Source organism: Bombina bombina, chromosome 1, assembly GCF_027579735.1.
Source record: "Bombina bombina isolate aBomBom1 chromosome 1, aBomBom1.pri, whole genome shotgun sequence".
Taxonomy (NCBI): domain Eukaryota; kingdom Metazoa; phylum Chordata; class Amphibia; order Anura; family Bombinatoridae; genus Bombina; species Bombina bombina.
Genome location: NC_069499.1, coordinates 149,898,426 through 149,922,387, shown reverse-complemented (window position 1 = coordinate 149,922,387; position 23,962 = coordinate 149,898,426). Strand labels below are relative to the sequence as shown.

The 23,962-nt window shown below is 35.4% G+C and overlaps 1 protein-coding gene across 1 annotated transcript in view; it reads right to left on the bottom strand.

Moving 5' to 3' along the window:
* The window catches only part of MDGA2 (MAM domain containing glycosylphosphatidylinositol anchor 2), a 1,262,343-nt gene that overhangs the window by 623,695 nt on the left and 614,686 nt on the right, over window positions 1–23,962 (bottom strand). The window contains exons 4-5 of the mRNA XM_053697669.1: window positions 21,736–21,932; window positions 1,818–1,950 (exon numbers count right to left, since the gene is read on the bottom strand). Coding sequence (XP_053553644.1) covers window positions 1,818–1,950; window positions 21,736–21,932 — 330 coding nt within the window. The remainder of the gene's footprint in view (window positions 1–1,817; window positions 1,951–21,735; window positions 21,933–23,962) is intronic.

Here is a 23,962-nt window from a genome sequence, read left to right as displayed (position 1 = left end):
TTTAAATTTATATAATTAATTTGGTAAGCTTTTCTAGAGGACTGTGATTGACCCTTTAGCAACATAAATTTATAAAAAATTATTTAGAAGTAGATATGATTGTAGTGGTGTACTTAGTTTCTGTGGTGCCCTAGGCACTAGGTAGTCATAGTAAATGACTATGTGCGCCCCTTTCCGCCTCAGCTTGATAAATCGCCCCCTAAGTCTAACAAATGGTTTATCTAAATACATTGACCAAAATTAAACCAACCATTAGTTTTTATCTGACATTTTACAATTCTCTATCCAATGTCACTACCTCTTTACTACCTTTTCCATATGCAACATGTGGTGGTTCATTCCTGTCCCCTCTGTTTAGTTCCAACATTTACATTTTTATTTCTCTTGGTAAATATGTTTGTAATGTTATTTTAGCAAAGAAATCTGGTAAATGAATTACCTTTGAAGAATATAATCAAAATGACCCAGTTATATGACTTGACTGAATATCTAATATTATATATATTGTTGCCAGTAAATGAATAGATTTTAACCTATTTTACTTTGATACAGGAAATTTTAACATGAACTTAGAATCAGCCAATCACATAGCAATCATATTGCATGACAGCAATTCATTGCACCTGTCTTTAATTTTAGCGATTGTGTCATGAAGGCCCAGAAATGTAAGATATGACGCTTTACTATAATCACATGTTTTGTGCATATAGAAAATAAAAAAATAAAAAAAATAAAAAATAATGATTCTCTCTCTTTAATTTCTCTGCAGGATCTAGAGAGAAATAAATAAGACACCACAGAAAGCTCTTTGCTTAGAGGTAAGCTTGTTAGATCATTTCATGAGACCTTTGATGTTCTCTTCAGTGTTACTAAAGTCTCCAAAAGGATCATATATCTTCTGCTTGTAATAAGATTTCAAATCAAATGATTATTTAACACCTTTTGATAAGTGCAACATTCTAATTAACCCTAAGGAGGATGAAAGGATGTGACAGATTCCTTAAGACAATTTCAAGACATCACTTATTATTAGCACTTTATTTAATACAATTTCTCTCTTCTCTCTTTAGCTGTATTAGTTATATTGGTCTAGAGTCCAAAACAAGGATTCAGATTCCCCACTAAGAGAAATATTCCTGTAATATCCTCAGGAACGCTTGTACTAAAATGTAAACAGCTGAAACTTATCAGGACAAAATCATAAAAGTTTAAGAATTACTGAACTAATTAAGGATCACATAAGTTATTATTCTATCTATCTATCTCTATCTTTCACACACACACACACACACACACACACACACATAGAATATTTACTATAAACTAATAAACAATTAGATATTGTATATGAATATATTGCAAAATTATTTTGGTTAGCCTTTTTTGCATAACACACATTCAAGCATATTTTCTCTTTTTTATGGGATTTTCTTAAAATGTTTCCCAAGAATGGCTTTTGCATTTATTCCATTTTTTTCTGGACTGACAAAAAGGTTATATTATTAAAATGTTATTAGCTGACTCACGACTTAATTGTATTGTCAAGCTGCACAATATTTAGCACAATAAAAAAAAATCTATTAAAATAATGCAAGTTGGTGAGCAAGGTCACAAAATAACAAAAGAAAAATGAAAGATTAAATAGCACTCCAATTTATAAAGAAATCTGTTTTCACTGTCCCAAATGGATCGAAGAGTTTAATTATGAGAATGCCTGTTAGCTATCAAACATACATTACACTGTATTGATCTGATGAAGATCAATAAATATTAAATTATATGTGCAAAAAAAGAAAAATCCATAAACAATTTTATACCTGTTGTATTGGAAAGCTTGAATGATACCATCTTGTCAGGAATGTTGCAAACATTTCGCACGGAAGCAATACAGCTGTAATTAGCGTAATCCTGCGGTCTGAGGTTCTTCAATTTTAAAATTTTTGTTTCTCCCTGTAAAGTTAAAAACAAGCAATGAGATAGAGAAAAGAGGTTATTAAACTTTTTGTACATCACAACATATTACACACTCTCCAATTGTATTGATAAATATATGTGTATATATATATATATATATATATATATATATGTATATATATATATACACACACACCATGTCTCTGGGACTTTTATTTTTCTTCAGAAGAGGAAAAAAATGGGAGAAATATACCCAGAATATAAAAAAAAATGTTATAAATACTACTGCTATATATGCTATTTTGCTATTCCTTTCCAATACTAATAAGGTGTTGATCACAATGATTTAGAAAAACGTATACAATTATTTATTTACCAAAAAATCTTTATAGAAATTTAATGGTGCTGTTCTGTTGGTTTTCATTCGATAAATGTTCTAATTAATTGTGATCGAACCCCAGGTTAGATGTCTATCATAGGACCTGCTTTTTCATATTTTAAAAATGTTCATATATATCTATCTATAGATACAGTGATATTTAATATTTTATAAAAATTTTAAGCTAGTTTATTGTAATATACTAGTGTGGCATGAATTTAAAAATGTACTAATTTAACAGCTGTTAAATTATTTTAGGTTTGATTTTAGCTGGCTTTAGGCAAAATTACACATCATCATAGCGCACAATAACCTTTACTCAGAAAGGAAACCAGCAAGTCTTTTTCTTATTACGTATGTGAGATTTTTAGCAGCTAGTCTTAGAAGGAAATGTTAACACATTTCAATCATATTGTTCCCTGCTCTCAGAGCATTAATTCATATACTGTGTGTAAAATTAGACATTTTAATCTCAGCATTTATATGCAAGACAAGTTAATGACTGTATAGTAAAAAGATCTATATAAAATAAATGTATTAATAGCTTATAAAACTGCAACAAATTTGAAAAAAAAAAACCTTGGAACACCAATCAAATTTTGTTTATCTTGTCTCCATATAAATGTGCTGCACGAAACAAGCAATCACTGTGCAGCATTTAGTAGCATCAAGACTGAGTTCAATGGAATGCACTCCTGCCTTGAAAATTACAATTGTCATGTCACAGAAAACTTGTATGGGGTATGGAGCTTATGTGAGGTGGTTGCAGACTTAGGACTGTCAAGAGTACTGAAAGGAGCCAAAGATATGTGCTTCATAATGGAATTACCCCTTTTTAGGCATGATTGAGTAACAGACAAGCAAGCAAGTTTATTGTACTGGAACTGGAGACTTGGAGAATGGAAACAAGGATTGCACACTACAGTCTGTAATCCTCAGCTGGGTTGGACAAAAAGCCCAGGTTGCTTTAGAGGATGGCCCACACCTGGGTTAAACTGTGAGCCCACGCCGGGACTAGGAAGAGGTGGACATTCTAGGGAGACAGGAGATTCACACTCCAGGGCCGAGACAGGAACTGGACACAGATGCTTGGCAGGGAACCCTGGAGGGCTTGGGCTCAGGAGCTGGACACAATAACTTGACTGAGATAATTGCACTTGGCAGATATCCTTTGTAGAGCTAGGGTGCAGTCACAGGAGACTGGCACTTGTCAGATACCTTTTGCAGAGCTCGTACATGTATTGAATACAGGAACTTGGCAGAGACACTCCACAGAGCTTGGACTCAGTAGCTGGAGACAGGAACTTAACATAAACCCACTGCAGAGCTTGTCACAGGTACAGGCTACTGGAACTTTAGTTTGGATGCAGAAGCTGGTAACTGTTTTTTGTAGATATTCTTTGTGGCACTTGGGTACATGTGCTGGATACAAGAACTTGACAAGCACCTTCTGTAGGGTTATGCACTGAAACAGGATACCAGGGCTTGACAGGCATCCTCTGCAGGACTAGGATACAGGAACAGAATGCCAGAGAAGCAGGGTGATGGCACAGGAAGCAGAGGCAGGCTGGTACAGAGAGAACAGCCAGGAGACAAGTTGAGGGTCAGATACCTAAGAGCAGTCAGAACAGTCACAAAATCCGGGGAGCATCCTATAGAATAGTCAGGGTACAAGGCCAAGTTGAGAAAACAGAAAAGCAGTCAATTCTTGCATCAAATTCAAGGGAGATCCAAAAGGGTAGTGAGAAAACAAGCCATATTCAAAAACTTAACAGGACATTCAAGCAAGGTTAGAGGCACTAACAACAGGAACAAGATAAACCTCAATGTCAAGACAATAAGTGGTCTGTGAAGCAGCCTTTTATAGCTGATTGCATTACTAACTGCAGCTGGAAGCAGGTGGAGCAAGAGAGCTATCCAATGCAGGTAATAGGTCTCCAAAAACGTCTACAGAATACAAAGCCCTCTGGTTGCTCAGGAACAGAGACACAGGTTGTGAATCAGCAGTCCCAGGTTCACATTTGGACATGGGTGCTTCCTAATTTACTTCTATTATCAAGTTTGTTTTGTTTTCTTTGTACTCATTGTTGAAAACATTCCTAGGTAGGCTCAGGAGCAGCAATGCACTACTGGGAACTAGCTTCTGATTGGTGGCTGTACATCTATGCCTCTTGTCTTTAGCATAATAGATGTGTTTCTCTATCTCTAGTAGTGCATTACTGCTCCCGAGTCTACCTAGGTTTACTCTTCAAGAAATGATACCAGGAGAACAAAGCAAGAAATTATATAAGTAAATTGTAAGTTTGTTTAGAATTGCATGTTCTATCTGAATCATGAATGTTTCATTTTGACTTTACTATGACTTTATTGTCCCTTAAAATACATATATATGGAATATGCTACATAAAATTGTGCTGCTGTTCATAATTAATAATTCACATTATCTCATATTAAAGGATTAGTCTAGTCAAAATTACACTTTCGTTATTCAGATAGAACATGTGATTTTAAGCAACTTTCTAATTTACTCCTATTATCATTTTTTCTTCATTCTCTTGGTATCTTTATTTGAAAAAGCAAGAATGTTAACACTGGCCCATTTTTGGTTCAGAACCTGGGTAGTACTTTTAGATTGGTGTCTAAATGCAGCCATCAATCAACAAGCGCTACCCAGGTGTTGAACCAAAAAATGGGCTGGCTCCTAAGCTTACATTCAAATAAAGATACCAAGAGAACAAAAAAAATTAGAAGGTTGCTTAAAATTGAATGCTCTATCTGAATCATGAGAGTTTATTTTTGACTAGACTGTCCCTTTAATTAAAATTATAAATCAGCCAATGTTTGTGTAACATAAATGGCATCAACAGAATTTTCACTAATATTTGTTGTGATCACTTTTAGTGTAATTAAACAAACTACATAAGAGATTCAATATGCTGCACCAAAAGAACTTTCTATGAATTCTGGGTCACATTTGTCTGTCTATTTGCCATTCCTGAGATGGCTATCATAGAAACGAGATAAAAGCAAATAAATATTATAGTACAACCCATTGCATATTTGCAAATATTAAACATCTTTCAGTGTGCCTAGAATTAGCACATCTAAAATAACTTTGAAAGTAACTAAGAAACCATTGGTGCTTTGTAAATATTTGCTATTGCTTAATCTGCTCCATGAAGAAAAAGATCATGATTTTATACTGAAGAATTGCTTCTTATAGCCTTCAATCAAAAGTAGTTCAGGTAAAGAAAATGGTAGCATTTATGAATCTCTGAATGTGTGCATGAAGCTATGCAGTGGATTAATCATGTTATTTATATAGATATATTGGCAGCCAAGATTGGCCTAATTCTTGTCTACTGGGTAAATTACTTTATTTTCAGTCAAATAGATTTTGATTGAGTGCGATACAAAAATAAATCACTGACTTTTAGTAGAGTGGGGGAAAAATATGGTGCTGTGGAACTTAGTTAAAGGAACAGTCTTTCAAAATGTGTATTGATTAAACACAAAGATAATGCCTTTATTTCCCATTCCCTAGTTTTGCACAACCAACATCCCCTCTCCCCACTCTGACTCTACAAATTGCTGAAGAGCAGGGCTTGTCAATCATTCCAGACAAACTAGTCTAGGATCAAATAAGTCCACTACCTGTGAAATGAAGGGTAGCAGAAGAAGCAGACTGTTTCTTAAAGGGACAGTCTACCATATAATTGTTATTGTTTTAAAAGATAGATAATCCCTTTATTACTCATTCCCCAGTTTTGCATAACCAACACAGTTATATTAATATTCTTTTTACCTCTGTGATTACCTTGTATCTAAGAACCTTCTTCCAGCCCAATAAACAGTCACATGACTGTGACTGTTTATTATCTATTGTCTTAAATTTAGCATTGTTGTTTGCTAAATCTTAAATAACCCCCTGTGCCTGAACACAGTTTTATCTATATGGCCCATGTGTACTTTCTGTCTCTTCGTGTTGAAAAGAGATTTAAAAAGCCTGTGATAAGAGGCAGCCCTCAAAGGCTTAGAAATTAGCATATGAGCCTACCTATGTTTAGCTTAAACTAAGAATACCAAGAGAAAAAAGCAAATTTGATGATAAAAGTAAATTGGAAAGTTGATTAAAATTAAAAGTCCTATCTGAATAATGAAAATTTAATTTATACTAGACTGTCCCTTTAACTTGTGGCTGCAGGCTCATATGAATTGGCCTGCACCGTAAGTGCTCAAAAGCTGCCGTTGCAGCTTCATTATAAATAGAACATAAAGTATTATTCTCCTGTAAAGAGGGAATTGGCTGATTGTCTTGGTGAGTAGGGACTTGGTATGCTTGCATTTCATTTAGTAGCATTTTGCACACAGTTATTTTATTCAAGTTCTATGTCCACTGAAAAAACTAAATATGGTTTGTGTGGGTAACTCCCAGAAAATAATTGAAATTGATATGTAAGTGAAGTGATATCCAAACTAAAGACAGATTTAGCCCAGGTGTGAAATAGTATAACAGCAAAGGGGTTAATGCAGCACAGACCTTTTATTCTTGGTGAACTGGAACAAGCATTAATATGCCTGGCAACATATAGTTTTTCAGTGCAATGCAATATAAAATGACCTCTTTAGGACAATATAAACAAAAAGTATATAATGATTCTTAAAGCTGTTTCAATAATTCAACAATCATGATAGTTTCTTGTGCAAATATAGATACATTAAAGGGACATAAAACCCCACATTTTTCTTTTACACTTCAGATAAACCATACAATTATAGATATCTTTCCAATTTACTTCTATTATCAAATTTCCTTAGTTTCTTAGTTATCTTTGTTGAAAAGCAGGCAAATTCAGGAGCATGGACGTGTCTGCAGAACTATATGGCAGCTCTTTTGCAACAATGTTATTCATTAGCAAGAGCACTAGATGGCAGCAGTATTTTATGACATACCTCTTTAACAAAGAATAACATGAGAATACTACAAATGTTATAATAGAAGTAAATTGGAAACTTTTTTAAAATTTGTAGTCTCTATCTGAATCATGAAAGAAACATTTTGGAGTTCATGTCCCTTTAATGGCATCTGTTTACATTCTGGTGAATACAATTGTCTAGCTTGAGAGCATTTTGTGACTATTCTAATATGCCATCTATCCAGCATTGTTTAAATTTATTTTTGAGCATCTTAAAATTTGTCATCATTTTATATACTGTACATATAGCAAATTGAACATTACCCTATTGAACTATGCTCACAAGAGTTTAAACTATGGATATCACAGATGGCATTGCATCCCACACATGGAAAAATATCTTTACTTAAAGGGACAGTCTACACCAGAATTTTTATTGTTTTAAAAGATAGATAATCCCTTTATTACCCATTCCCCAGTTTTGCATAACCAACACAGTTATAATAATATACTTTTAACCTCTGTGATTATCTTGTATCTAAGCCTCTGCAAACTGCCCCTTTATTTCAGTTCTTTTGACAGACTTGCAGTCTAGCCAATCAGTGCCTGCTCCCAGATAACTTCTCGTGCACGAGCACAGTGTTATCTATATGAAATACGTGAACTAACACCCTATAGTGGTGAAAAACTGTTAAAATGCAATCTGAAAGAGGTGGGCTTCAAGGTCTAAGAAATTAGCATATGAACCTCCTAGGTTAAGCTTTCAACTAAGAATACCGAGAGAACAAAGCAAAATTGGTGATAAAAGTAAATTGGAAAATTGTTTAAAATTACATGCTCTATCTGAATCATGAAAGTTTATTTTGGCGTAGACGGTCCCTTTAAACCATGGAGTTGCAATTTATAGGTGTCAAATACAGTAATAATGTATTAGTATCTTAACCTAAGTGCTAGAATATATTTTATTATTGCAGGTGTTAAAAAAAATAGTAGAGTAGGATCGAAAGCCGTAAAATGACATACTCTAATAAATAAGATAATTAATTTTTTTTAAACTATTATGGTCCTTTAAGAGATACAGAAAAGTACCTTTTATTTTAAAGGGTAAGTAAATTACATAAAAAGGATATTAATTAAAATGCTTTGTAATATCATGCATCTCAAATGCAAATAAATACACTTTTATTTAACTAAGTTCCTCTAAAAAGTAGTCATTATGCAAGATTTCAATAAACCGCCATTTTAAACTCTCCCTCATCCTCAATTCACCCGATCAGAAAGCAAATTTTTTGCTGTATTTATATCCTGTGCACATGCACAGACTCTCCCTACTTCTATATTTGTGACCTGATCTACTGTGTGTTGCTGTGTTCAGAAGGCAGAAAATTACCGGATGATATTGGCAGATCAACAGTGCGCAAGAGCAGAATCCTCGCACACATAAAGCCCTAACAAATTATTTCTCCATATAGGATTTGTAAAATATGTCCAATGGAGGGCTTTGAAGTGAATTTAATTTATATGGCAAATATTACAGAATGGAGAGAATATTGCTAATACATTGTATTTGATGAACTATTTTATTTTGCCTAAACTTGACATTGCTTTAAAAAATTTTTTTTTAAAAAAACTCCAAATGAGGAGAGAGGGTGAGTGTCTAAAAGGGACAGACTACAACAAAATTGTTTTTTTTTTTATAAAGATAGATAACGCCTTTACTACCAATTTCCCCAGCTTTGCACAACCAACTTTGTTATATTAATATACTTTATAACATTTAAACCTATACATTTCCGCCTGTTTCTAAGCCTCTACAGACAGCCTCTTATCACATGCTTTTTTATTAGCTTTTCACAACAAGAGACTGCTAATCCATGTGGGCCATATAGATAACATTGTGCTCACGGCCGTGGAGTTGTGCATGACACTGCACTAATTGGCTAAAATGCAAGTCAATCGATAATAAATAAATTGTCGTGATCAGGGGGCTTTCAAAAGAGGCTTAGATACAAGATAATCACAGAGGTAAAAAGTATATTAATATAACCATGTTGGCTCTGCAAAACTGGGGAATTGGTAATAAAGGGATTATCTATCTTTTTAAACAATAACAATTTTGGAGTTGACTGTCCCTTTAATATATATTTGGTATTTTCTGTAATACACAGCTAAATAATTAAAGTTGACTCTAGAAATAAACTGTCCCCCCTTGCACTGAAGGGAAATGTATACATTTCTAAGCTGTGTATTTTCACGTAGTATAGCTAAGAGATGTTAATTGCAAACCTTTGCTTGCAAAATATTTATTCAAGAGAGGTGGTTTGCATAAAGCCCATGTTCTAAGCCAGTTGGCAAATCATCTTCAGTTATTTTTGTATGTGTTTAATTGCTGTCTCTTGTTTATTAACATGCTCTTTGTTTCTTGTAGAGAAAAGCAAAAGATAAAGGTGGCGTGTTTTACATTTTTACTAACATCTGAATAGATTGACCTTTATCCTATAGACAATAGTGGTACTTTTATTTTTAAATAGATATTTTAATGTACAAAACTAAGGACTGCTTATATTAAAGGGATATAAACCCCAAAATGTTTCTGTCATGATTCAGAAAGATTATTTCATTTTTCACAACTTTTTATAACAATTTACTTATATTTTTTAATTTGCTTTGTTCTCTTTGAATGCTTTGTTGAAAAGCATACCTAAGAAGAATCAGGGCAAACAAAGCCCTATTTGGAGCTAGCTGATCAGTGGCTGCACACACATAAATGTCTCTTGTTATTGGCTGAGCCAATGTGTTCAGCTAGCTTTCAGTAGAGCATTGCTGCTCCTTCAATAAAGGATAACAAGTGAACAAAGCAAATAGAAGTACATTGGAAAGATGTTTAAAATGGTATGCTCGATCTGAATCACAAAATAAAAAAAATTGTGTTTTATTTCCCTTTAAGAAACTCTTTTTGTTATCTGGTTGAGCAGTTCTGCATTAAAATCTACTTCTCTTATAACTTTGAAATCATGTTTCACTTGTTCAATTTCTTTGTATAAAACATTATTTTCAGATTATTTAAAGGTACAGTAAAAAAAAAAAATCTATAACAGTCTACTTCAGAATTGTTATTGTTTAATAAGATAGATAATCCCTTGTCCATTCTATTCCATTTTTGCATAACTAACACAGTTATAATAATAATAGTCAATAAGGCTGCCCAGAGGGCAGTCTAATTATTTTGTAAACAACAGATGTAGAAACAACGTATTTTGTAACTCTTCTTTTATATAAAAAAAATTAAGCTACAGGTGTAGCAATACTATAATTAACCCCTAAACCACAAAAACCCCACATCACAATAAACCTATTTACCCTATTAACCCCTAAACCGCAAAACCCCTACATCGCAATAAACCTATTTACCCTATTAACCCCTAAACTGCAAAACCCCTACATCGCAATAAACCTATTTACCCTATTAACCCCTAAACTGCAAAACCCCTACATCACAATAAACCTATTTACCCTATTAACCCCTAAACTGCAAAACCCCCACATCACAATAAACCTATTTACCCTATTAACCCCTAAACCGCAAAACTCCATACATCGCAATAAACCTATTTACCCTATTAACCCCTAAACTGCAAAACCCCTACATCGCAATAAACCTATTTACCCTATTAACCCCTAAACCACAAACCCCTATATCACAATAAACCTATTTTACGTATTAACCTTTTAAACCGCCAAAAACCAAAACGTGAACAACTATTTAAATAACTAACTAAAGTACACTAACACCCCCTAACCTAACACCCCCTAACCTAACAACCCATAACTTAACAACCCATAACCTAACACCCCATTAAATAAACCCAATTTACATAAACTAAAACATTCTAAAGTTACAAAAAATAAAAAAAATAAGTTTACAAAAAATAAAAAAGGCTAACATTACAGAAAATAAAAAAATCAAATTTCCAAATTTAACAAAAATAAACCTAATCCCTATGAAAATAAAAAAGACCCCCCAAAATAAAAATACCCCTACTCTTAGAATAAACTACCAGTAGCCCTTAAAAGGGCTTTTTTGCAGGGCATTGCCCCAAGATAATCAGCTCTTTTACAAAAAATATACAAAGTCCCACCTAACATTAAACCCTCCCACCCCCCAAAATAAAAGAACCTTACAATATAAAACCTAAACTACCCATTGCCCTGAAAAGGCATTGGTTTGGGCATTGCCCTTAAAAGGGCATTTAGCTCTTTTACTGCCCATCCCTAATCTAAATAAAATAAACCCCCCAAAAAATCCTTTAAAAAATACTAAATCTAGAGGGTTTTTTGCTGTTTAGGAGTTAATACTTTGTGTAGGATTTTTTTATTTTTTGTTATATTTCGTGCGGGCTGTGTTTTTTGTTTTTTTAAATACTTGATGCGGGCGTTATTTTTTTGGGGGGGGTTTTAATACTTGATGCGGGCGGTTAGTTTTTTTAAAAAGATACTTCAATGTGGGCGATTAGTTGTTGCTTTTGTAATGCTCCGTTTGCCTTCGCTGCATCCCGGTGGATTCCGAAAATGGCAGAGTGGTGAAAGAATCCACCTTCGGTGAATCTTTTGACAGACTTGCGTTTTAATAACAATGTTGTCTATATGGCACACATGAGCTAGTGCTATCTAACTGTGAAGAAATGTCAAAATACAATAAAATTTAGAGGTGGCCTTCAAAGGCTTAGAAATTAGCATATGAGCCTACCTAGGTTTAGCTTTCAGCAAAGAATACAGAGAGAACAAAACAAATTTGATGATAAAAGTAAATTGGAAAGTTGTTTAATATTGCATACCCTATCTGAATCATGAAAGTTTAATTTTGACTTGACTTTCCCTTTAAGTATAGTAAAACAACTTTCCATTATACGTTCATGATTTATTTTGCCCCCCTCTCATCTTATTTAGCTGTAATTCCCAAAGCTGGAACTGTACACTGAAGACTTCTCAAGGTTAAATATCTTTCCCTAATGGACTTTAGCAGATAAAAACGGTAAAACAATACACTTTATGCTAACACAATGACCATGGCTAGCTTTGTAAGCTACAGACTCAAACCCACATTGGATCCTCATGTGGTGGGTGGTGTTGGACCAAACAAGATGTTACTTTGTTTTAAAATATTTAGATTTCACTGATATGTTATTCTATAGCAAGACAACAGAAGTTTCATGTAATCACATGGTATTTACTGTCCATGCAAAGGCATAACTATAAATAGGCTATAAATAAATATTTAAACACTTGCAGGCCCATTTATCAAAGGGCTTGCGGACCTGATCCGACACTGCGGATCAGGTCCGCAAGACCTCGCTAAATGCGGAGAGGAATGTACGGCGATTCCTGTCCGCCTGTTCAGAGCAGGCGGACAGGGTTATGGAGCAGCGGTCTTTAGACCGCTGCTTCATAACTTGTGTTTCTGGCGAGTCTGAAGACTCGCCAGAAACACGGCCCTTCAAGCTCCGTACGGAGCTTGATAAATGGGCCTGTTGGTGAAATGGTCTTTGAACACCCTTTTGCTCTGCATTAATGTGACAAGCAGTAAAAAGAAGAATAAAAAAAAAAGTTAAACTTCTTTAAAGCCACCACTTGTCAATGTATATCAGTGTTTATATTTCTAAAAAAAAATACTGTGCATTATCTAAAAATATGTGTGTTTTGCTTAATTTTTTTTAATCAAGTCATATTTTAATAGTATTATCTTTCAATAGACATGATAACCAAATATTTTCTCATCTAGAAGATAATATTTAATAAAATATTTTTAATAAAATGAATTTATGATAAACGTGTTTTTCTAGTATAATAAGTGCAGTGTTTCTTTTCTTTCTTGAAGTAAACTATTTTTTTCTCTTGCTTTCTTAATTATTTAGTATTTAATGATGTTAAGGGTCTAAATCAAGTAACTGTAGAAATTGAAAATGTAAAACAAAATAAAATGTTTTTTGCCTGTGAATTTTTTTTATTTTTTTATTGGACATCCCTGTCAGCCAATTGATACCCAGATACCCAGCTTCAGTTGCAATTCCTGTTATTTTAGCTTCAAATGTAACCAGCTTGTACAGTACTTAAGCCTTTTTAATGCAAAAAAATGTTTTATCACGCTGAAGTGTTGTTTCATAATATGCATGATTGAGAAAAAGAAAAAAAAGTGAAAAAGGAGTAAAACCATACATTTAAACTAAACAGTTAAAAAAAAAAAAAGTTTAAACCCTATATTGAATACATGGCAGTGTCAATAAAAAAAATAAAAAAATTCAAACATGCATTTCACTTTCTATGAGATAAAAAGATACAAGCCTGACTTTTAGCAGAGAAACCTAATTTCTGCTCCTCCTATAGGTGGGTACCATCTTATTAAGGCACACAGATCAGAGCAGTAAGCTCAGAGTAAGGAATCACTTAACTCTGCAGCTAAAAGTTTCTTGCAGATAAATGTTTGACCATCCCACTACCCCTATTATGTCAGTGATGCAGGGTGGGCATTTTGTGCCTATTACAGCAATACTTGGGGTGGGGCATCACATCTTCAGGAGTGGTTCTATATAACAATTCTGCTCATCTCCTGTAGCCTCAAATCTTTTTGTTTGAATAACTCCTTCATGCATCCCTGACCTCTGGCTGTGGGTGAATATATGAGGAGCAGAAGAAAACAAAATAAAACAAAAAACAAAACAAAAAAATATTGGGATGTGCAGTTTGAAAAGCAGCAAATTTCCTAGTGCCTAAGACAGATTGCACTGGTTGATATCTCTGACTGCTGCCCCTTCTGCTGATTACATTACACAAATGTCCCAGTTTTTGAACCAGGCTCTGCTCTGACACTGAAAGATCAAATTTACATAGTATATGATTAAATAATTATTCTGAGAAAATCCTTTATAAAATGAAATGCAAAATAATAAGTGTGAAGTTCAAAACCTCTAACACTAAATGTAAAAAATAATGTTACATAATTCTGCACATAGTGCAACAGCTTTAAAAATCAACAAATGTGAAAGATTTTAGCCCTCAAAGTTGCTCTTACCTGTCTCCTCTCCAGACTCTTCTGATTATGTCTTCTTTTTCAAAAGCGGTTTGCCCAATCGCGCTATTAAACTGAATGTAGTGCTCTCCCACTCTGGTCTGGTAGCGGGAGCGAGCTACATTTAGTTCAATAGCGCAATCAGGCGCGATGTGATTAGACAGTGCGCCCGCAAATCGCTTTTGATTTTGAAGGCTGTTGCTAAGATAATGTTTAACATTATGTTTTACTTTTACTGTCCTTTTAAATTTTACTTTATTGATCTCAGATAGATAGATGGATAGATAGATAGATAGATAGATAGATAATAGAGATAGGCGTAGTTATTTAAGTCCAGTAATTTAGATACCAAAATAACAAGAGTACTGCGCTCTACAACATGCTAAAAGTAAGTATTAACCCCTTAAAAGTAATTAAAAAAATAACTGAATATTGAAGAATGTCATCAGTTTTTTTTCTTGTCTTTAAATTTTGTTGGATGCATTCTTTTCTTGCTAAGAATTTGCATTTGTATCAAAACTAATGCATATCTCATATATATATATATATATATATATATATATATATATATATATATATATATATATATATATATATATTAGGCAAGTTGTATTTTTGAGGATTCATTTTATTATTGAACAACAACCATGTTCTCAATGAACCCAAAAAACTCATTAATATCAAAGCTGAATAGGTTTGGAAGTAGTTTTTAGTTTGTTTTTAGTTATAGCTATTTTAGGGGGATATCTGTGTGTGCAGGTGACTATTACTGTGCATAATTATTAGGCAACTTAACAAAAAACAAATATATACCCATTTCAATTATTTATTTTTACCAGTGAAACCAATATAACATCTCAACATTCACAAATATACATTTCTGACATTCAAAAACAAAACAAAAACAAATCAGTGACCAATATAGCCACCTTTCTTTGCAAGGACACTCAAAAGCCTGCCATCCATGGATTCTGTCAGTGTTTTGATCTGTTCACCATCAACATTGCGTGCAGCAGCAACCACAGCCTCCCAGACACTGTTCAGAGAGGTGTACTGTTTTCCCTCCTTGTAAATCTCACATTTGATGATGAACCACAGGTTCTCAATGGGGTTCAGATCAGGTGAACAAGGAGGCCATGTCATTAGATTTTCTTCTTTTATACCCTTTCTTGCCAGCCACGCTGTGGAGTACTTGGATACGTGTGATGGAGCATTGTCCTGCATGAAAATCATGTTTTTCTTGAAGGATGCAGACTTCTTCCTGTACCACTGCTTGAAGAAGGTGTCTTCCAGAAACTGGCAGTAGGACTGGGAGTTGAGCTTGACTCCATCCTCAACCCGAAAAGGCCCCACAAGCTCATCTTTGATGATACCAGCCCAAACCAGTACTCCACCTCCAATCCCTTTACCAATCCAGCCACGGGCCCATCCATCTGGCCCATCAAGACTCACTCTCATTTCATCAGTCCATAAAACCTTAGAAAAATCAGTCTTGAGATATTTCTTGGCCCAGTCTTGACGTTTCAGCTTGTGTGTCTTTGTTCAGTGGTGGTCATCTTTCAGCCTTTCTTACCTTGGCCATGTCTCTGAGTATTGCACACCTGGTGCTTTTTGGCACTCCAGTGATGTTGCAGCTCTGAAATATGGCCAAACTGGTGGCAAGTGGCATCTTGGCAGCTGCACGATTGATTTTTCTCAGTTCATGGGCAGTTATTTTGCGCCTTGGTTTTTCCACACGCTTCTTGCGACCCTGTTGACTATTTTGAATGAAACGCTTGATTGTTCGATGATCACGCTTCAGAAGCTTTGCAATTTTAAGAGTGCTGCATCCCTCTGCAAGATATCTCACTATTTTTTACTTTTCTGAGCCTGTCAAGTCCTTCTTTTGACCCATTTTGCCAAAGGAAAGGAAGTTGCCTAATAATTATGCACACCTGATATAGGGTGTTGATGTCATTAGACCACACCCCTTCTCATTACAGAGATACACATCACCTAATTTGCTTAATTGGTAGTAGGCTTTCGAGCCTATACAGCTTGGAGTAAGACAACATGCATAAAGAGGATGATGTGGTCAAAATACTCATTTGCCAAATAATTCTGCACTCCCTGTATAGTAATATTTTTCTACCCCTGTATATGTGTATTTTTCACCCTAAGCAAGCTACAGAAGTTGGATAGGATTTAAAAAAAAAAAAAATCATCAAAGGATCTTAAAAAACTGGCTAATTTTAATAACGTTATTTAATAAATCTACCTTAGTTACTGATTGAGTGTTATATAGGAAACTGCAATGTAGTAAATTATTATTCCTGGAAAAGGAATAACAAAAAGCATTGCATACCTCTTAGATTGAAGAATTGGACACAATTCTGCAAATTAAGCCTTTGAAAGCCGCATTACACAAAATCATGACTCTAGAAAACTAAAACACCTTACTATACATTAAACAGTGCTCAAGTGAAGGTGAATAATCAATGGAGGATGATATTTGTGATTAGGGAGATTTTGCAGGAGTTATTCCTTTTTCCCATATTACAGACCAAAGTATTTTACCATTTGTTCAAGTTTTATATAGATTTAATTTTTTTTGCAGGTGTTCACTTTATCCTAATTGAGACTACAGGACAGTAATTGTAAAAGTTATTGCTTTTCATATTTCACAAACAAGCACTCTAATGGTACTTAATTGTTCAGCATCAGACACACTTAGACTGTCCTTTGAAATTATTATTTTGCTCTGATGATTTTGTGGTTTAAAAATAGCTAAAAAAACATTTTTTGATAAACAAGCAATTATTTGCTGATTAATGGCCAAATTACGAGTGAAGCACAAACGTTTGCACGTGAGCAATAAGGGGTTTATTGCGGGTGTTTGTAGACAACGGGTTTGTTGCTTGTGTATAAGATATATATATTTAAAGACATATATACACATATAAACACATAAATACATATGTATACACATATAGACATATAAATAAGGTCATTGGAGCCCTTTGCAGTTAAATAGATGAAAACATAAAAAATCATATTTATGCAATATTCATTTTTAATAAAGGTTTTAACTATTTATTTACTGTAAATATTTCCCATTCCAACGTTCCGTACATAGCAAAGTATTCTAAACTATATATATAGGTATAGATATATATTGTACCAAATTCGGTTTTAGCTTTGTTTTCGGTCAAGTGCTGTCACGCCGTGCTGCTCTAGCTGTTGCTCGTTGTCTAGGGGGGGAGTCGGTTCCTCTCTGCTTCCTCCTTCAGAAGCCGGTCTGGATCTCCTGTGGTGCGAATCCTGCGCCTATGTAAGTAACTTCAGTCCTACCTATCACTGTCCAAGTATAGGTGTTACTTACTGTTCTCCTGGGTGTTATTGATTTGTATGCTGGATTGTTATTTTGTTGCTGACCCCTACTTGTCTGACCACTCTGCCTCTTTAACCCTTAACTGCTGGATTGATACTGCTGCTGAACTCTGCTTGTCTGACCACTCTGCCTCTTTAACCCTTAACTGCTGGATTGATATTGTTGCTGAACTGTTCCTGTCTGACCACTCTACTTGTTAACCCCTATCTGCCCTGGACTGCCTTACTATTGCCAAACCTGCCTGCCTGACCATCCTACTGTTTTATCCCTGGACTGCCTTACTGTTGCCTGACTACCCTAGTGGGTTGTCTCTGGTTTCCTGCCTGTTGCTGCCAAGGACTGTCCTGCCTGTGGTGAGTGCCATTTATCTCATCTTGCAAACCTACTCTACTCTGGGATATTACCTATCATTCCGGCTTGATGCCGGGATATCAAGACTTCTGGCCGAGTTCTGTCTGATAGAGGAGTATCCCACGAGCATTACATTATACTTGGGCCATGGAGCCAGATGAGGTGGCACGAGCAGTTTATCTTCAGGGACAGATGTTGGGAACCCATACCACACAGTTGCAGAATATGGATTCCAAGCTAGAGTCTATAACCGCTCAACTCTCTTTACTAGTTACTAGCAAGGAATACCGCCCCTGTTGTTATACCGCCAGTCTCTGCTCCTAGTACTGCGGCTTCTTCCTCTGCTTCTGGAAGTATACCCTGGATACCATTGCCTGACAAGTATGAAGGTACTACTGATTGCAGGAATTTTATTAACCAATGCAGGCTGCACTTCCGCAATGATCCTCACACCTTTCAGTCTCACCAGTCAAGGATCACCTTTATTATTTCCTTACTAAAAGACAAGGCCCTAGCCTGGATCTCTCCCCTTTTGGAAAAGAACGCTCCACTCCTGATGCTGATGCTTTTATTTCTGCATTATCTTCTGTGTTTGTGACTTCTGGCTGTACCTCTGCTGCAGAATTTTCTCTCCTGGACCTCCGCCAGGGCAATAGAACTGTGGCACAATTCGCCATTGAGTTTCGTACCTTGGCACTTGAAACCACTTGGGATAGCAGTGCTCTCAAGGCAGCATTTAGGAGGGGTCTGCATGAACGCATCAAAGATGAACTCACTTATCGTGATGTTTCTTCTTTGGATGACTTTATAACGCTTTGTATCAGTTTGGACTCTCACTTCCAGGAGAGACAAGAAAAGAGATAGAACTAAGAGGGTCCTTTCCTCCCATCCTCCTATTCGTCCAGGTTCGGCAGTATCCTCTACCCCTTCAACAGCTTGAGTTAACCCAGTGGAGTAACACATGGATTTCTCCTCCTTCAAACCTTCAGAATCTGAAAGACGGAGAAGAAGGAGATTGAGACTATGCTTTTATTGTGGATCTAACACCCACCAACTAAAGGACTGTGACATTCAGCCGGGAAAAGCCAATGCTTAGGGAATAACACTGGGGTACCTCTAAGTATGATCACTACTAAATCCCCTCACTCCACTCAGATTCTGGTACCTGTAACCCTTACCTTCCTTCAGAATACAGTCCACACTCATTGATTCAGGGGCAGCTGTAAACTTTCTGGATCACCATTATATGATTCAAGCTGGCTTGCCTCTTCTGCAGAAAATACATTTTCTCAAAATAAATACTCTGGATGGCACCCCCCTTGGTTCAGGGTTGATCCATTTTGAGTCAGCGCCCCTGACCATGACTGTGGGAGTCCTTCATACCGAACAGCTGCAGTTCAAGGTCATTCATTCCCAAGCACAGCCTGTCATCCTTGGTCTTCCTTGGCTTCGTATACACAATCCACAGTTCGACTGGGCTGAAGGACAACTGGCCTCCTGGGGTACCTCCTGTTTCCATTCCTGCCTTGCTAAATTCACTCCACTACTCCGTATCCCCATAGCCAGTATACACTGTCCCTCCTCTCACTAACAATGCAGCTTCTGAATGAATCTAAAATGGATGCTGTCCAGGAGGTAGGAGGGTCTGAGAGGGAGGGTCTGCTGCTGATTGGCTGGAATGTGCCTACTGACTGTGAAGTACAGGGTCAAAGTATTACTCAATGATGACGAATAGGGGACGGATCGAACATCGCATATGTTCGCCCGCCGCGGCGAACGCGAACATGCTATGTTTGCCGGGAACTTTTCGCCGGCGAACAATTCGCGACATCACTATATGGCAGCCGTCTGGACACGCCCCCTCAACAGTTTACTTTTAACTCATAATACAAGCGTAACCCGACGAGTGCTAAAAGCTTACTTCTAGCACAGCTAACACTAAAACAGGAGTGTTAAATAATGCTCCACTCGAATCTGGCCCAAAATTGGTGGTGTGGGGGGGGGGGTTTGGAACTGCTGAAATTGAGGCCCTAGAGTGAAGCATAAGGGAGTAAGTTGTTTTGCTTATAGAATGCATGAAGAGTTTAAATAAGGATCATTCTAATTGTCAAAAAAAAAAATACAAAATGTTTTTATTTTTCAGATTTCCCTTGCTGTATCTGTATAATATCTACTATGTTTGTAATTCTGGACCAGCCAGTGGGGTCTGTGTTTAAAACGGAAGCAAAAAGATGAAGCCTTGTGACACTCATTTACATTTAATTTCCCAGAATCCCCAGCTCTATTAGAAACACTTGTTTCTGAGGGTTACTGTGGCCATTTTTTTGGCTGTTCAACATCCCATTTTGATTCAGTCCTATCTAAAAGGTATTTATAGTAATGTGAGGCAATATATCTAGTACCACCAAGCATACCTATGTTGTTCTTTGAAATATATATTTTTTTTCTTGAGATACATTTCCTTTCTGTAATTAAAAAAACACACACAACCACACAAAAACTGTTAACTACAACCTTTTTTTTTTTTTTTAACAGTTATTCTACTTATTTTTAAGATTGTAGGTAAATGATATAGCATAACTGTTTAACTAAATAAATAAAAAAAATAGGACTATTTATTACGTTATTCTTGGCGCTTTCAACAACATTAGTATCAATTATAGAGAAATGTTTAAAGAGACATTAAATCCAAAAAATGTATTTCATGATACTGATAGAGTTTAAAAATTTAAAAATTCACTTCTATTATCAAATTTACTTTGTTCTTTTTGCATCCTTTATTAAAAAGCAAGTAAGAAGGTGTAGGCATGTGCACATGACTGGAGAAAAATATGGGAGTAGTTTTTTTAAACTATGTTATACATGCGCAGGAAAAATTGGTGGCTGTAGTGTTTCCTGTCATTTCCTAATCCAGAATGCATGCTACTGATCTAGATATCTCTTCAACAAAGAAGATAATTTGATAATAAAAGTAAACTGATATATATATATATATATATATATATATATATGCAGATAGCGCTCAGTTTACGCCAGGGTTAGGTTCCAGAAGGAATGGTTGTAAATTGAAACCGTTGTAAATTGAAACCCAGTTTATAATGTAAGTCAATGCGAAGTGAGGGAGTTAGGCTCCAGGCCCCTCTCAAAATTGGCATAAGTAACACCTAAAACATTATTTTTAAAGCTTTGACATGAAGACTTTAAATGCTAAACAGCATTATAAACCTAATAAAATAATCACACAACACAGACTTCACTTGCATTTTTCTGCAAACAGTTCTTTCTATGCATTCCAATCTGGACTGATTTATAGACAGGAAGATATTGTTCCTTTGCAAGCTGCTCGATAGCTCAGGTCTGGTTAAACTGATTAATTTCAGCTTGCTTGGCTTTTATATCTTTGCTGCAACACAAGCGGACAGCTCTACCTACTGGCTATTTTAATCAATGCACTGCTTCTCAATGCTTTTCAATAGCAGTCACATGACTGAAAAAAAGGTTGTTATTCTGAAATGGTGCAAATTGAACCGGTGTAAACCGAGGGCCACCTGTATATATACATATATATATATATATATATATATATATATATACACATATATATATATATATATATATATATATAATTATTATTTTTAAAGATTGTATCTCCTGTCTGAATCACAAAAGAAACATTTGGGGTTTAAGGGAATCACAGTACAACATAAGTAGTATGTAAGAGGGTGATTTATACCTTTCCTACCTGGGTGAAGAATGGCTCATATATTTCCACTCCTTTGTCAGATCCTTGTAGTAAAATTTCCTCACCACGTTTCCAGCTGTACCGAACTGGTGGATTGGAGTTAGCAATGCATCGTAAGAAAACAGTCCTTTCATAATAAAATTGTTCTTTTGCTTCACCAATGCTTTGATGCACAGTCACAATAGGATCATCTAAATCTGTTAGAAGAAAAAAAAAAAATAAGCAGTTGAACAATTAATTTATATGCAAATGGATTTGCTCTCACAACCTGCTAACTCATGAATTTGCCATTACTACACACATTAACCAGATTCTTAAAGGGATAGTCTGTCTCCAGAATTGTTATTGTTTCAACGGATAGACAAACCCTTTATTACCCATTCTCCAGTTTTGCGTAACCAACACAGTTATATTAATATACTTTTTACCTCTGTCATTACCTTGTATCTAAGTCTCTGCAGACTACCCCCTTATCTCAGTGCTTTTGACAGACTTGCATTTTAGCCAATCAGTGCTGACTCATAAATAACTCCATGGGAGTCAGCATGTTATCTATATGACATACATGAACTAGCTCTGTCTAGTTGTGAAAATCTGTCAAAACACACTGAGATAAGAATCGGCCTTTAAAGGCTTTAGAAATTAGCATATGAGGCTACCTAGGTTTAGCTTTCAACAAAGAATACCAATAGGACAAAGCAAATTTGATGACAAACTTAAATTAGAAAGTTGCTTAAAACTGCATGCGCTATCTGATTTGTGAAATTTTAATTTTGACTAGACTGTCCCTTTAAGTAAATGCAGATACATTGGAATTGCATGTCTCAAACTCTCTTTTTTTTGCTGCAATAAAGTAGAACTTAAAGACAGTTTATAGCATTTTATGTTTATTATAATAACCTGAATTACTCAATTGGGACTGTTATGTAAAACTACACATCAGGATAGTTGGCAAACAAAGTTATTCCAGGATATTGCTATTTGATTATATATATACTCCGTAAATCAAGCCAGTTAAAGAACATGTAACAGAAGGAACAGAACAAGCCAGCATTTGTATTATATTGTTTTCATTAGCAAAGCATAAAATACATAATAATTCATTTTTAATCTGTTTTAAAAATAGATTGTATGTCCCTTAAACATAATGGCTAACCAAGCTGGAAATAGATATTGGTTTAAAAAAACAAAACAAAAAAAAACCTCATGTCTACTTATAAAGGGACATGAATCACTTTGTAGTTGCAATACTAGCTCAGTGTGAAATCTTTCAGAAAACATTAACACCATGCTTACTGGAATTTTTTCCATGCCCAAACTCTTCACTAACACTTGCTTTATTTAGAAGAACCAGTTCTGCCAGGTGTAATCAAATGTAATTTTATTAGCAAGACTGTCATTTTTTTCAGTTCTATAATTTATAATCTCTTCTGAGGCTAAATAAGGGCAGACTTGTGAAGTCTGCCATATGCACTTGTAATTCTCAGAATTAGAAAACCTACAATTTTCTGAGCTAATGAAAGAATATTACAAAAAAAATTCTAGCATGCATCATTTATTTTATATTAGAATCACAAAGTGTTTTACGTCCCTTTAAAGCACTGGTTTTCAAACCTGTCCTCAGTCCTCCCTAACAGCCACATTTTGAGGATATTTGAACTAGAGCACAGATAAAATATTCAGCTGATTTGTAAACATGCGGCTAGATTACGAGTTATGCGTTAGGCTTAAAAAGCAGTGTTGGCCGGTCCCAACGCTGCTTTTTAATGCCTGCTGGTATTACGAGTCTTGCTGGTACAGGTCTACCGCTCACTTTTTTGTCCAGACTTGGAAATACCGCAAGTCCACTTACATAAATTGCGTGTCCTCTTTTTTCAATGGGACTTGCATAGCGCCGGTATTACGAGTCTGACAAAAAGTGAGCGGTACACCCTCTCCTGTCAAGCCTGGTACCGCATTTTAAAGTCATTAGTTAAGAGTTTTACACTACAAAGCCGTAGCATAAAACTCTTAACTAAAGTGCTAAAAAGTACACTAACACCCATAAACTACCTATTAACCCCTAAACCGAGGCCCCCCACATTGCAAACACTAAAATTAAATTTTTAACCCCTAATCTGCCAAACCGGACATCGCCACCACTATAATAAATATATTAACCCCTAAACCTCGCAAACATTAGTTAAATATTATTAACCCCTAATCTGCCATCCCTAACATCGCTGAC